Source organism: Sarcophilus harrisii, chromosome 3 (assembly GCF_902635505.1).
Source record: "Sarcophilus harrisii chromosome 3, mSarHar1.11, whole genome shotgun sequence".
NCBI lineage: Eukaryota > Metazoa > Chordata > Mammalia > Dasyuromorphia > Dasyuridae > Sarcophilus > Sarcophilus harrisii.
This window is the reverse complement of record NC_045428.1, coordinates 598654921-598670997: the sequence shown is the minus strand read 5'-3', so window position 1 is coordinate 598670997 and position 16077 is coordinate 598654921. Positions and strand designations below refer to the sequence as shown.

Genomic DNA, 16077 nt, shown 5'->3' with positions numbered 1-16077 from the left:
CTTAACTCTTCCTGCCTTAGTTTCCTCCTCTGTAAAATGGGCTAGAGAAGGATAAAACAACTCTAGCATCTTTGCTAAGAAAACCAGAGGAAGTTATAAAGGAGCAGACATAACTGAAAAAAGACTGAATGCTTTATTTGGACCTTCTCTGGCCAAAGCAGGGCAACCACTGCTGGATATTTAAATGAGGAAATGGGTTAACAGTTCTCAGCTCCTTCCAATTACTTCTTCATTGGGGAAGCAGGGAAGGAGAATTGAAAATAGGACCACTCCTTAAGTGAAAAGAATAGGGAAAATGGGACTTCTTTCAGACCTAATTATATACACCCTGGAATTTAAGGAACATTTTTTTATGTGGCCCAGTTGCCTCTAGCAATTCTGGTTTTAAAAATGTCATCTCAATCAGGTTCTCTCCTGTATTATCTTTGATATAGAAGACCGGGTCACCCAAATTTTTTCTTTTCGATGATCCAATTGTAGTTTTGTGACTTGTTCAGTCACACGGCTAATAAGTTTCAGGTCCTCCTGACTCCAGGGCCAGTGCTGTAGCCATTGTGCCACCTAGCTGCTTCTCTCCAAATTCTGATTAGGAAAAGCAAGGACATAGTTATTCCTTTGAGGGAAGCCTTAATTCAAGAGAGCTTCTGTTTAAGGAGTAAACAAAAGAAAGAGGCCAAGGCCAGACAGGTTAATGGAAAGATGCTTTGGAGACTGGGAATGTCCTTCTTACTCAATCAAATCCTTCAGAAATTGTCTGTTGAGAAATAGAGTGTGTCAAAAATCAGTAAAAGGATGGATCACAAAGAAATACTGATTTTCACAATATTAATTCCCCTCAAAGCAGAAGGATAAATATGGAGACTATTTAGGTACAGAGCAATAGAAGGGAAAACAAAATTTTTATCACCTGAATGTGATAGTCCACTCGGAAATAAAGAGCAAAGAAAAAAGATAGCAACTCATTTTAAGGCTTTCTAACATTCATTCTGGAGGGATTCTCTCAATTATGAATTTCCAAGGATTGAGAAATAACTAAAGAAAGTCTTTTACTACATCAGTTAAAATTACAGGGCTCAAGGCAGCTAGATGGTACAGAAGATAGAGCACCGGCCCTGAAGTTGCAAGGACCTGATTTCAAATCCAGTTTCAGACACTTAATATTTATTAGCTGTGTGATCCCGGGCCAGTCACTTAATCCCAAATGTCTCATCAAAAGCAAAAATAAATGAAAAGAATAAAATTACAAAGGATCTCTCTTTCAATTCACTGATGTTTCCTAAGGATTGAGCCGTTGGTGAAGGATTTCCCACATTGATTGTACGGTTACTCTGCAGTGTGAGCTCTCTGCTTTAGAGGACATTCCCTCTGCCTGAAGATTCTTACCACATTCATTACACTTATATGGTTTTGCTGCAATGTGAATTTCCTGATGTAGAACAAAGTATATTCTATGACTGAAAGCTTTCTCAACCAGAAAACACACAAAACATTTCTCTTTTGTATGGATTCTCTGATGTCTCCAATGTAGTGAGATATTGCTAAAGGCTTTCCTACATTCATGACAGATAGAGGGTTTTTATCCAGTGTGAGTTTTCTGATGGACAGTGAGTTTTCCTCTGAGGGTAAAGGCTTTCCCACACTGAGTACATTCAAAAGGTTTCTCCCCAGTATGAATTCTCTGATGTACAGTAAGAGACCTACTTTGGCGGAAGGTTTTCCCACAATTGGTACATTTAAAAGGTTTCTCCCCAGTATGAATTCCTTCATGTATGACAAGATTTGAACGGTGGCAAAAAGCTTTTCCACACTGGGCACATTCAAAAGGTTTCTCTCCAGTATGGATCCTCTGATGTACAATAAGGTATCTCTTGAGGGAAAAGGCTTTCCCACATTCAGTACATTCAAAAGGCTTATCTCCAGTATGAATTGTCTGATGTCGAGCAAGAGATGAACTAAGGCTGAAAGCTTTCTCACATCTAGTACACTTAAAAGGTTTCTCTCCAGAATGAATTTTTTTATGTTGAATTAAACCTGACTTATGTCTGAAAGTTTTCTTACACAGAGTACATTCAAAAGGTTTCTCTCCAGTATGAATTCTCTGATGAATAGTAAGATAGTTCCTCTGCTTGAAGATTTTGCCACACTCCTTACACTCTAAATCTTTTTCATCAGTATCATTTTTCTCACTTAGAGTAAGAAATTTCTCATAGTGGAATGTTTCCCCACATTTAGGATGTTCAAAAGGTTTCTTTCTATTGTGAATTTTCTCGTGAATATTAAGACTGGACCTGTTATTAAAGCTTTCACCACATTCATTACAGATAAAGAGTTTCACTCTAAAATGAATTGTCTGGTGCTTGTTAAGCAACTGTCTACGGCTGAAAGTTTTCCCACATTCAGTACACTTAAAAGGTTTCTCTCCACTATGAATTTTCTGATGTTCATTAAGTGCTCCCCTATAGATAAAGGCTTTGCCACACTCAGTACATTTGTATGGTTTTTCTCCACTATGAATCTTCCGATGCATTATAAGTGATGGCCTCTGGATGAAAGCTTTCCCACATTCAGTACATTTAAAAAGCTTCTCTCCACTATGAATTCTCTGATGGTCAGTAAGAGAGACCTTCCAGTTAAAACTTTTCCCACATTCATTACATTTGTAAGGTTTCTCTGAAGTATGAATAATTTGATGTCCAGTCAATGTTCCCTTATGGGCAAAGGCTTTCCCACATTCAGTACATTTGTATGGTTTTTCTCCAGTATGAATTTTCTGATGAGCACTCAGTGATGATCTACGGCTGAATGTTTTCTCACATACAGTACATTTAAAAGGCTTCTCTCCAGTATGGATTCTCTGATGATCAATAAGTGTTGCCCGGTAGGCAAAGGCTTTCCCACAGTCACTACACTTGTATGTTTTTTCTCCAGTATGAATTCTCAGATGTGCAATAAGCAAGAACTTGTGCTTGAAAGTCTTCCCACATTCATTACACTTATATGGTTTCTCTCCATTATGAATTCTCTGATGAATCCTGAGTAAAGAGTTATAACTGAAGGTTTTCCCACAGTCACTACATATATAGGGTTTCTCTCTTGTTTGAGAATGAATTTTCTGATGTTCATAAATAGAGCGCTTCACCTTAAAGGCTTTGCCACATTCATTACACTTATAAGATTTCTTTCCGGTATGGATTCTCAGGTGGTTTTTAAGGACTGAACTATTAGTGAAGGATTTCCCACATTCATTACATCTGTATGATCTCAGTGCAGTAGGTATTCTATGAATCTGAATAAGATCTGAGTGGTAAGTGAAAGGCTTCCTGCATTTACTGTGCTTAGAAACAGAAGTGGGAGTTCTACAATCTTTACTTAAGGCTGAAAACCCTTTGAAATTTTTATCAAATGTGTCATATTTCTGGAGATTTTTTCCTGTTGAAATTCTCTGTAGTGGAACAATAAGTGACACTAGCCTAAAACTCCTCCCAAGTGTATTACATTCATGAACATTTAACTCATCATTTGTTTTTCTCTGAATTTTTGTTACTCCCTTGGATTGTCTTTTCCAAATGCCCTTTTGCTTCTCTGACCTGACATCACATTCCCATGCTTCTTCCAATTTGGTAGCAAAGGGATCGCTGTTGGTGATGATCTCTTTAGAGGACTCTCTCAGAGAAAAGACCTGCGTTGGAGACCAGGCCAGGTTTTCATGTCTTGTCTTCAGAGTGATGTAATCTGGCGGGGAAAAGCAATAAAATTTCATTACTCCTGTGTTGCAAGAAAGAGAATTACTTTTATTAACTTCTTAATTCTGAATCCTCAAGAACAAAAATGATGAAGGAATAAACACTTTCAGGCGAGGCCTAAAGCCAAAGACATATGAGAAGATAGGAAAAGATTTGACAACACTGAGAGGATTGATAGATGCATTCAGAGAACAACAGCTAATAATTTTTGGAAAAATGCTCAAATGTTAAAAGAGAAACAAGCAATTTCTAGAAACTCTGGACAATTAAGCCTGATGCCAATCTATGCAAAAAGGCATACCGAGAGACCAAACATTCATTTTTTAAAATAAGATTTCTAAATTGGATAAAGAATAAAATATATATAATAGCTCTCAGTAGAAATTTCTCAGTATAGTACATCCTTTCTTCTGTGGGGGGTAGGGACAATGTCATACTAGCTGGCTGCTAACAGGAAAAAAGAATAGGTGCCCCTACCATTTGGGGAACAAAAAAGCTTTTAAAAGGTATCTCATGAAGAACTGGAAAACTGAAGTAATGACCATAAATTGGGTAACTGTTAGACAAGTCACAGTATATGAAGTTAATGGAATATATTGCTATAAGAAATGATGAGCTGGCAGATGGCAGAAAAACCTAGAAAGCCTTATGTGAACTGATGCTAAGTAACACGAGTAAAACAAGGAGAACACTGTACGAGAAAGAGCAACATTACATTCCCATTTCTCCCCTGACATACACCTATGGATCAACTCTGATTGTTGTTTTCACTTCTTATTTATTTTTTACTGTATTTGAAGTCTTTATGATTGTCTCTCATAAAGATTGTCTCTCTTTTTTCCTTTTGTAAATAGTAATTTATTTTCTCCAATTACATGTAAAGATAGTTTTCAACCTTCATTTTTAAAAAGATTTTGAGTTGTAAATATTTCTCCCTTCTTTAACCCCCTTTCTTCTTCCCTGGATGGCAAGCAATCTGAAATAGATGTTACATTTGCAATTATATTAAACATATTTTCACATTAGTCATATTGTGAAAGAAGCAACAGAACAAAAGGGAAAAACCATGAAAATAAAAATTTTAAAAAGTCAAAATAGTATACTCTGATCTGCATTCAGATTCTCTGGATGTGGATAGTATTTCCCATCATGAGTCTTTTGGAATTGTCTCGGACCATTATATTGCACAGAACTAAGTTCGTCATTGTTTTTTCAAGTGAAGGCACATGAAGTACATTCTGTGTGTTTACTAATTTCATAGTTTTCTTTTCAGCAAATCTAGGTTGTATGCAAAGAGATTTTTTTCTATTTCAAAGGTTTTCAATTGAATAGCTCAAATTTCAAATGAATCTCATGAGCCTAGTGTTCACTTACGCACCTGGACATACGATCTGTGGGACTTCTGTCTCTGATATCCAGGGTCCTTCCCCTCTCTCCAGCTGAGATATCACATGTGGCTTAAGAACTAGCAAACCTGATCATGTGAAAAAGACATTGAAATTGTTAGGAACAGAGACTCAGTTTAGAATTCTGATATCACACATTTTCAGAGGTGGAAAAGACCACAGAGACCATTTAATATATCTAATATTGAGCTCATCTACAACAATCAAAAAAAAAGGGGGGGATAACCTTTAAATCAATTAGTACTGGTTATCTGGATTTGTTTTTCATTTGAATATAGGACTAAACTCCTTTCTTTAAGAAAAGAAGGACCCACACTTAACACCGTATACCAAGATAAGATCAAAATGGGTCCATGATTTAGGCATAAATGACAAGATTATAAATAAATTAGGGGAACATAGGATAGTTTATTTCTCAGACCTGTGGAGGAGGAAGAAATTTGTGACCAAAGATGAACTAGAGACCATTACTAATCACAAAATAGAAAATTTTGATTACATCAAATTAAAAAGCCTTTGTACAAAAAAACTAATGCAAACAAGATTAGAAGGGAAGCAACAAACTGGGAAAACATCTTCACAGTTAAAGGTTCTGATAAAGCCCTCATTTCCAAAATATATAGAGAATTGACTCTCATTTATAAGAAATCAAGCCATTCTCCAATTGATAAATGGTCAAAGGATATGAACAGACAATTTTCAGATGATGAAATTGAAATCATTACCACTCATATGAAAGAGTGTTCCAAATCACTATTAATCAGAGAAATGCAAATTAAGACAACTCTGATATACCACGACACATCTGTCAGATTGGCTAAGATGACAGGAAAAAATAATGATGAATGTTGGAGGGAATGCAGGAAAACTGGGACACTGAAGCATTGTTGGTGCAATTGTAAATGAACCCAACCATTCTGGAGAGCAATCTGGAACTATGCCCAAAAAGTTATCAAACTGTGCATACCCTTTGACCTTCAGTGCTACTACTGGACTTATACCCCAAAGAGATACTAAAGAAGGGAAAGGGACCTGTATGTGTCAAAATGTTTGTGGCAGCCCTGTTTGTAGTGGCTAGAAACTGGAAAATGAATGGATGCCCATTAACTGGAGAATGGTTGGGTAAATTGTGGTATATGAATGTTATGGAATATTATTGTTCTGTAAGAAATGACCAGCAGGATGAAGACAGAGAGGCCTGGAGAGACTTACACGAACTGAAGCCAAGTGAAATGAGCGGAACCAGGAGATCATTATATACGTCAACAACAATACTGTATGAAAATGTAATCTGATGGAAGTGGATTTCTTTGACAAAGAGACCTAACAGTTTCAATTGATCAATGATGGACAGAAGCAGCTACACCCAAAGAAAGAACACTGGGAAATGAATGTAAACTGTTTGCATTTTTGTTTTTCTTCCCGGGTTATTTTTACCTTCTGAATCCAATTCTCCCTGTGCAACAAGAGAACTGTTTGGTTCTGCACACATATATTGTATCTAGGATATACTGTGACATATTTAACATATATAGGACTGCTTGCCATCTAGGGAAGGGGGTGGAGGGAGAGAGGGGAAAATCGGAACAGAAGTGAGTGCAAGGGATAATGTTGTAAAAAATTACCCTGGCATGGGTTCTGTCAATAAAAAGTTATAATAATAATTAAAAAAAAATCCTTAAAAAAAAAAGAAAGAAAAGGAAAAAAAAAAAAAGAAAAGAAAAGCTAGCCTTAAAAGCTAAATCAAACTAATATAGATCCAATTTCTTTCAACTAAATCCTAATCCTCATTTTTTTGCAAAAAAAAAAAAAAAAAAGAAAGTGCTACAAGCTCTAGAGTGAAGTACAAAGCACCTCTGTGTTTATGGTCTTCACATTTTTGAAGGATAATTCACAGGGTAATTTGACTCAGAAAGAAAAGTAGTTCATAAACTTTTTGCCAAGACTATGAGAACCTTTAATGTCTTCAACTTGTCACATCTGAGAATTTAGGGTAGAATCCTGGATATGAGGGACGAGAATGAGAAGGTATATTTCCATGAATTCACAAAGCTGTTGTAAAAAGAAAAGCCTATCATTTTAAAATAGGAAGCAGAAAATCTTTAGTTTTGAAAGACTGAGCAACTCTCCATACTACATTAATTTTTTTTTTAATATTACTGAACATCATACCCAGCAGTTACTCACCAAGTTAAACACTACAAGCCATTCCATAATCCCAAACAAATGCTCATACAAAGATACCACAACAGAAAGATTTTTAGTTATAGAAGAAAGTTGTCCTTACGCAAGGAAGAAAGGTTCTTATAGTTCTCAAGCATCACATCTCTGTATAGATCCCGCTGGGTTGGATTTAATTGTCTCCATTCTTCTTGAGTAAAATGCACCGCCACATCCTTGAATGTTATTGATTCCTAAAATAGTAAAGTAGATTATTACTATTTATACAAACCAAGAGGAAGAGAAATGAAGGTAAAAATGTAGAAGAACTAGTTCCCACTGTGCTTAATCATACATTTGTTGAGGAGCCATACATTTTGAGTGGGACTGTTGTCCCAATTTTGCTTATCTTTAATTTTCAAAACTGTTATTTTTTTTTTAACTAGGTTCTATTATATGAAAATAGCATTAGTAATTCCACTTAGCCCTTATATGTCATGTTGTGAAATTAAGTCTCAACTTCCTGTAAGTCATTCAAATTCAAGGAAATCACAGTGTTACTACCCACCTCCTACTTCTTGCCTGATTTTGGAAAAAGTTCTGATCCTCTCCACCAATAAGAAACAAGGAGATTCAATCTCTACATCCTGTTTTTGGCATTTTTTAATCTCATGTAACTGGAGAAACCAAATTTGAAAGTTCTTGTGCTGATCAAGAGCCTGGGACCCAATTTGTTCTGGCAAGGACAAGACAATGAATAAATCACTGTCTGGATTAATTTTTTAATGTTTCTATGTAACAGTTTTGGTTTTCTTTTTAACCTGTTGCTTTTCTCTTTTGTCTTCTTTTGCATTTCTTTAAATAACCCAGACTAATTTGTTAACTTGTTCGTTCTTTCTCAGAAATGAAAAGTGCTTAGGCAGTTACACAGAATCTGGGTATAGAATAGAATCACTTACGAGTGGATTAAAATATAAAATACAAGGTAGTACAACAGAACTGAATATAAAATACCAAATCAATATTGACTTTCATTTAATGACAGATTAAGTTCAGAGACAATGGGACATGACTTATAGGATAAAATCAAATAATTGTAAAAAGCAACAATAAAAAATTGGTTCACATCAACCTTTCAAAGTTCTCTTCAGAAGCTTAGCTTCTTTCTTAGATTTTTCTTAGATTTGTTTAGGTTTAAAAGAAGTACAAGGAGATCCTCAACTCTTCCAAGTTTTCCTTTCGTATTTCTCCAAGTAATTTGAATTGTTTCTTTTTTCAATACTTAGACACTGGTAAACCAGGTTCAAAATCTGCAAGCTTTAGGAAAGGAGTCTTTAAGCATAAATTTTAGTCTACTAAAGCAAAAGTTGACTGACTACTCTAAACAGTTCAGGAACGCTGTCAAAAAATACTGCCAATTCTCTTTTCATATTACCATTAAGTCCATCAGCAATATGGACATATGACATTCCAAGACAGATCTGAAAGGGATGAGAAAATAGACATACAGAAGCAGCACTCCCCTCCCCTCCATGCACTCTATAATACAGTCATACTGGCTTACTCATACACACACACATGCTCACACACTATTTCATCTCTGAACTCTCTGACTGTGATCTGGCTTTCCCCCATGCCTAGAAAGCCAAACCTCTTCGCCTCTGCCTCATAGCTTCCCTGACTTCCTTTAGCAGGAGTTTCCACCCTATTAGTTCCTCTCTTCCCTAGGACACTACGTTCCAGTGAGTTTCTTTGTTCCTGTTTTTTAACTCCCATTAGAATGGGAGCTTCTAAGGGTAGGACTGTGGTTTGTTTGGTTTTTTTTTCTTTTTGGCCTAGCTTTGTAAAAATTTATTGTTCCTTGCAAGAAGCACTGCCGAGTATTGGTTTACAAGCAGAAGCTAAAACAAGAGTTTTCCTCAACATTGATGCTCCAGTTATTTGTGATTTCAGAGGCCCTTCAACAAATCTTATTCTAGAGGCTTAAGATATGTGCCCTCAGCTAGTTTTCATTTTTCTTATGTGACCCACAGATCACCAGAAATTCAACCCACTTCTAAAGTATTTACTTCTTTATATATATACAATTATAGCTTTTTATTTACAAGTTATATGCATGGATAATTTTTCAGCATTGACAGTTGCAAATTCTTTTGTTCCAACTTTTCCCCTCCTTCCCCTTACCCCTTCCCCCAGATGGCAGGTTGACCAATACATGTTAAATATGTTAAAGTATAAGTCAAATACAATATAAATATACATGTCCAAACAGTTATTTTGCTGTACAAAAAGAATCGGACTTTGAAATAGTGTATAATTAGCCTGTGAAGGAAATAAAAAATGCAGGTGGACAAAAATAGATGGATTGGGAATTCTATGTAGTGGTTCATAGTCATCTCCCAGAGTTTAAAATATTTACTTCTAAATGGAGGGAGAAATGGAGAGAAGATCCCAATTACCTTTACTATCTCCAATAATTCCATGCATGAACTTTAAAATTTTTAGAAAGGAAAATTTGCTTATATTGATTGCCTTGATCCAGGCAATATCTCAATAAATATTTATGTCCTCATTTAACTAATATGAGAGTAGGAATAAGAACCAAACATTTACTTAATAATCATCATTTAGTGCCTTAGAATTTTTAAGTTATATTAAGTGTTTAGAAAAGGAGTTAAGGATGAACTGAAACTAAAAAGAAATGAAACAATATTAAGAAGGAAAAGGGAAGAATGAAAAAGGGAGAAAAGAGGAAGATTTCTATTCATATATATTGCTTATAACCGTACCACTTAAAATATGTGTGACCACTTCAAGGGACTAATAATTCACACTTATCAAGACCTTCCTGTCTATATTATGAAATGAAGATGATGTAATAACAAATGATAGGAAGGAGGAGGAAGAAGAAGAGGAAGGAGAGGGGGAGGAGAGGGAAAAAGAGGGAGAGAGAGAGGAGGGGGAGTGTAGAGGGCCAAAGATAGTGGGGGAACTCTGGGTAAGGTATAAGATCCTTCAGCACAGAGGAAGCCTTGAAAATATCTAGTTTGGTTCCCCACCTCCCTTTGGTGTTCTCACCCTTCCTGAGAAGTCAAAGGAGGGCATGATCACCTGTGTTCTATTGGAAGCAAGGGATATTTACAGTAAGAGGCATTTACATAGCAGGGTGCTTATAGTTAGCACTTACTCAGTGTGATTGATGAAATAATGGCTCTCTGGTTGACACATACTTAGTGTGCTGTAATGATGTAATCATACTGAAGTATTTAATGGCTGAGAAGGTTGGAAACAGACACTTCGTCTTTGACCATCCTGGTGGCTCTCCTGCCTCCTTCACTAAGACCAAGGCTGGTCCTGAGATCCTCCAGAGAGCTAGCCCGGACACTACATTTTGGTGTCCGAACAGGGATCTCCAGAAGGACACTACATGTTGGTGCCCAATGTAGGGTTACCCTGAGTCCTCCCACTATCTGTGGCCCTCTACAGGGGGAGGAAGGGGAGAAGAAGGAGGAAGAGAAGGGGGAAGAGGGGGGAGAAGTAAGAGGAGGACCATCTTATAGGTGACAAAAACTGGGGCTCTGGGCCTTCAGAAGAACTTCAGTGAGAAGAGACCAAAAGCAAATGAAGTTGATTTATCTGCTCTAAGAAATGAACCAGCATTTAGCACAGAAAAAAAATCTAACTCACCTGGGCTCCACCTGACAGGAGATCAGAGGTCATTCCTTCCTCCTGCTCTGGGCCCCTCTCTTGGGGAAGGGCAGTCTTGAGAAGGGAGAGCTGAGGGGAGAAAAGGAGCCATGAGAGAGACTGATCCTGACATGTAGTCTTCAGACTCAGCAGTGGGGAAATCCCCACACAACCAAGAGGGGTGATCCCATGATCCCTACAAAGAGAGGTGAAAGGGCTCTGCAGAGCACCCCAGACACTGCAGGAAAAGGCTAAGGAGAGGGGCTCTAGGGCTTGAGACCCTGTCCCAGACTCTGCTTATATCAGGGCCCAAACTACAGTACTGAGATATGAACTGGGATGAAATGGATGGAGATTCCCAGATGTGTCTCTTATGTGCGATGTGATATGACTCTTCACATTTAAGAAGTTATATCATTATTAAAATACTCCTAATTAGCACTCGTACACAGCATGAAGTTGGAAAAGCATTTTACACTATGATTTTGCTTCTACCTCACAACCAACCTGAGAGCTAAGTACGATTATTACCCAACTCTGTGTTGCAGATAAAGAAACGGAGGCCATCAGAGGGGAAGTGATTTCCTGAGGTAACAAAGCTAGAAGAAGACTGAGGCTGGAAATCAACTCAGGTCATCCTGACTCAAGCTCAGAGCTCCAGCCCCTGTGTAACTCTGCCTTCTCCTTCATTAATCACCAAACTGTGAAGACAGGAGCTTCTCAAAAAGAACAGAGATAGGGACAGAGAAAGGGCTCAAGTGGATAGACCATAAGTCTTGGAGTCTGAAGGACCTTTATTAAAATTCAGCTTCAGACACTTACTAACTCTGAGACCCTGAGCAAGTCACTTAACCCCATTACCTCCACACACAAAATACACAAAACCCAGTAATAATAGCTAGTAATTACATAAGATCTAATAAAAAGTTCTGAGACACAGTTTCTGGGTAATAAATAATCAACTTATTAATCAAACTTACAAATAACCAATAAATTAAAACCAGTAACCAAAGGCCCTGCATGGAGGTCTCTAAAAATTTAAACACCTTTGGAAAAGGGGGTATCCCTAGGGTGAAAAACAACTATGATTGGTTAACAATTAATGAGAGAATGAGTATTATGAGGTGGGATTTTTCTAATGAGGGGAGATTTCCCAGATCATTCTGCCTTCAGCATCTATATCAAGGAATCAATTCAACAAGATTAGATTCTATTTACCCTTTAATCAGAAATAAATTCTCTCAGATGGATGAGGTGCCAGCCAAGATTGAGGAGAATAATCTGTCAACCCTGTTCTACATAGACTGGATTTTGAATGAATAAGTTAAAAAGAGGGGAAAAACGCCTACAATAACTAATCTGCTATTAACTGGTCATTAATAATCAAAAATATTTAGGACCCATTATATATAGAATTGGTTCTTTTTATGAAAATAGTCATTTTTCTCAGGACCATGCACGGTGCTGAGTGCTTTACAAATATTATCACATTTGGTCTTCATAACAAGTCCAGGAACTTAAGCGCCTTGATTATCATTCATTTTACAACAGAGAAAACTGAAGCAAAGAGGTTAAGCAACTTATAAACAATTACTATCTAAATCTACTGACTGCAGTCTCCCTGCTTCCAAGTTCAGAGCTTTATTCAGTGCACCACCTAGTTGTCAAATTGTTCATTGTGTTTACTGATTTGCTAACACTGGATTAACAAGTTGTCAATTTAGACATTTCTTCACAAAATGACATGAGTTAAGTAGGAAACATTTTTCACAAATTCCATGACAAGTATCAGTGACTTTTCAGAGAATGCCAAAGGCCTGCCAAGAGGCTGCTGGGAGAGTGCAGTGAATGAGCTGTCCCTTCTTCCCTACTCCTGGTCCAGGAAAAGCCAACAGAAATTGGTCTTCATGGCCTAACTTTGGAGGGTGCATTTTTCACAATAGAAGAAAAAAAAGTAGGAAGGTAGGATGTTTCAGGGGTTCATCTTAGGCCCCTCAAATCCTCCAATTAGTAAGGAGAGGGGAGAAAGGATAGAGTAGTAGGCCCAGAGTCAGGAAGACACATCTTCCTGTGTCCAACTCTGGCTTCAGAAATTTACTAGCCCTGTGATCCTGAGCAAGTCACTGATGCCCACATGCCTCAGTTCCCTCGTCTATAACATGAGCCAGAGTCAGAAATGGCAAAACATCCCAGTATTTTTCCAAGAAAATGCAAAGCAGGGTCACAAAGAATCTGACAAATAACCAAGAGGCCAATGAGCCCTTCCTCTAGTTCTAGGGTCCATGGGACACCCCCGTCTGACTGAAATGTCCTGCTTCTTTCCATTATGAATTCTAACCACCCAAGGTCCCCCAGAAAGATAAGGCTCCCTGCCACAGAGGGATCATTTAGCCCAAGGGAAGGGCAGCTGAGGAAGGGCAGCCCGTCCCCTGGAGCTGTACTCCACAACCGCTTCTGGGTGACACAGGGAGCTCTTCTCAGATCCCTGTTTTCAAATGCCTAAGACAGGATACTTAGAATGAAAAGGGAAAGGTTTTTTTTTATTGAAAAACTGTCATTAAAATGTTTTTAAAATCCACTTCACTGACAGGAGGTTCAGAATCCCTGAACTACAGCACGGAGATTAACCGGAGGATTTAACGGGGGGATGCACAATCCAGCAGCGGCGACTTTGTCATGGTTAATGTGACAGCGTGTCCCGCCGAGCTGGCCCCTCTAGGAAAGGTCTGCATGCTTTGTGGCGTTTAAAATGTGCCTCTGCTGGTCCACGTGCCCGTGTGCGCACAGGCGTTCACAGTGACACCCAACATGTCATTTGACCACAGCTCCTACGACCAGGCCCGTTTTACAGAGGAGGAGCCCGAGGCAGAGCCCGATCCCGGGCCTTTCTCGGGCCTTGCTCACCCCACGCCGTCCCCTACCCTACTTATTACGGGCGCGGAGGCGGGCGGCTCCCCGTGCCCAGGGTCACTTCCCCATGCACGAGCGACAGCTCCCAAGTAAGCCCCCACGGACCGCCCTCTGCAAACCCTGCCGCGGGGCAGGGAGGCTGCCTATTCTTCCCTAGAAAAGGAGGGGACTGCGGCCCACGGGAGGGAGCCCCCGCACACGCGGGGAGCAAACTTCAGCCGGGACACCGGACAACCCCGTGCGCGGAAGCACCGAGCATGCGCACACGCGCTCCAGGCGGCTCGCAGCCACTCACAGTCTCCGCCCTCTCGGCTCGGGGACTCACGGAGTCCTCTCAGGGTGGACACCCCCCCGCAGAGTGCAAACCCCCGAAGAGGGATTCTCAGCGCAGCCCGGACGCCCGCGGAGGCGCCGCGGAAACCTCGCGTCCACCTCCGCCTCTGGCCCGCATAGCGGAGCGAGCCCCCAGCCCGAGGCGGGAAAGGACAGAACTTCCGGCTTCCAAGGAAAATGCGCCTGCGCACGACGCGGCCCGAAGCTCCTCGGAGCCCATTGGGTCCTGGGTGCGATCCCATTCCCTTCTGGGAAATGGAGTCTTTATTGCCGCTGTCCCCCGGACCGGGAGCAGGAGCCGCTAGGTTCCCAAGACGCCATTTCCCAGAGAGCTCAGCGGCATCTGTCTGATAGGGAGCTTAGGGGAGTCGGGGAAAAGAGGGCACACACCTGGGGCCAGCAGGTGGCAGATGGCAGGTGGTCCCCGAGGAGGAGAGTGTTTGACAGATGGAAACAGGACAGGATCCTGTGGGAGAGAGAGAGCGTGCGCTTTGTTCAGGGGACCCCCGACCCCAGCTCCTTCGGGACTGGGGCACCTTCTGCCCGCCCTTTGTGCTCCCTCGACCCCACGACACATGCCCTGGTTACCGCGTGCTTCCCAAGCCTTCCCGTGCCCAGGCGGAGGAGTCCCCTGAAGCGCGGCCCCCAGAAGTGCCCCAGGCGCCCGCTATGGCGGGAGAAGCAGCCGCGGCCTGCACTTTCTGGTGGCACGCGCCCGCCTAGTACACCTGAAGCCCTGAATGCTCGCTCCCGTGGGGCCGCTGCGGACAGGCCGCCTTACCTGCCCTTCCGCCCCTCCCAGCCGATGGCTCAGCTCCAGCTCCGGCCTCGGCCCGGGCTTGGCCCCTGGGCCCGGGCTGCCCCCTCGCGCGGCCCTCTGTACCCAGCTCTGCTGCTTAGGCTCTTCTTCCAGAGCAGCCCCGGGCCCGTGCTGTTCCCTGCTCTGCATTCACCGGTCTGTAAACGCTTAGAGAGCATCTGCCTTGTGCCGGGCACTGGGCACAGCTCTGAGGAGACAACAAGGGGCAGTTCGTCTCTCTCGGGAGCTACAATTTAATGAGGGAGACGAGCTCCAAAAATGTATTGTAAAAGCAAGCTACAGAGAGGATGCTTAAGAAATAACTCAGTGGGCTTGGGACATTTTTAGTGTGAAAGATGGGATTTTATTAGGATTTAGAGGAAGCCGTCAAAGTCAACACAGGTAAAATCGTGGGGGCAAAAGCTCTCGAGGCTTATGGAACAGCAGAGAAAATGCTCATTGCTGTGTAACGTTCTGGTTGGCTTTCTGGAAGTCTCTGGACCGGCTGCGCTTCAGTAATCCCCCCGAGAGTAGCCAGGTGTTAAAGTCCAAATCCTTTACTGTCTCCTTGCCTGGGCCTGGGCTTGGTCTCAGTGGAGGAAACGCAGGAGGACAAGCCAGGCACCGGTGGTGTGACATGGAGTGAATCTGTCTCCTTGGCTCGGAGAGCTTGAGCTCCCACCTCCAGTCCTCTGTCTTCTCCCAGTCTGACCCTGGCTGAGTTTGTCCCAGCTTATATGCGCTATTATATTTAGATCATTTACAGTATACTGAGTATAAACCAATCATTCTATCACGAGGGAACCATTATTTGTGGTAAGATTAAATCGATCATACTGAACTAGAGAACTATTAATCATCATGCTCCAATTCCACTCAGCACTTTGTAAGAATCCTTGTTTCAAGTACAGAGTTCTGGCCCATAACATTTTGTGGGACAAAGGCCATGGGCTCAAATCAAGATTTCTCAAGGTGTAATGCCGGAGAAACTGAGGCAGCAGAGAGATTAGAGAGTTTTCAATATTTTATTAATTGGAGA

General features: G+C 40.8%; 1 protein-coding gene across 2 annotated transcripts; it reads right to left on the bottom strand.

Annotated features, from left to right (window-relative positions):
* Positions 1-1183: 1183 nt before the first annotated feature.
* On the bottom strand, positions 1184-14417 carry LOC105749953 (zinc finger protein 665). Of its 2 annotated transcripts, XM_031963355.1 has the most exons (5): positions 14202-14417; positions 10997-11086; positions 7437-7563; positions 5122-5217; positions 1184-3732 (listed from the first exon to the last, which is right to left on the bottom strand). In XM_031963355.1, the coding sequence occupies exons 2-5, from the start codon at positions 11027-11029 to the stop codon at positions 1577-1579; spliced, it is 2412 nt and encodes an 803-aa protein (XP_031819215.1). In that variant the 5' UTR covers positions 11030-11086; positions 14202-14417; the 3' UTR covers positions 1184-1576. The 2 variants fall into 2 exon arrangements, with proteins under 2 accessions (XP_031819215.1, XP_031819216.1); XM_031963356.1 differs by lacking the exon at positions 14202-14417 and having other exon boundaries at positions 10997-13076.
* Between the last annotated feature and the right edge of the window lie 1660 nt (positions 14418-16077).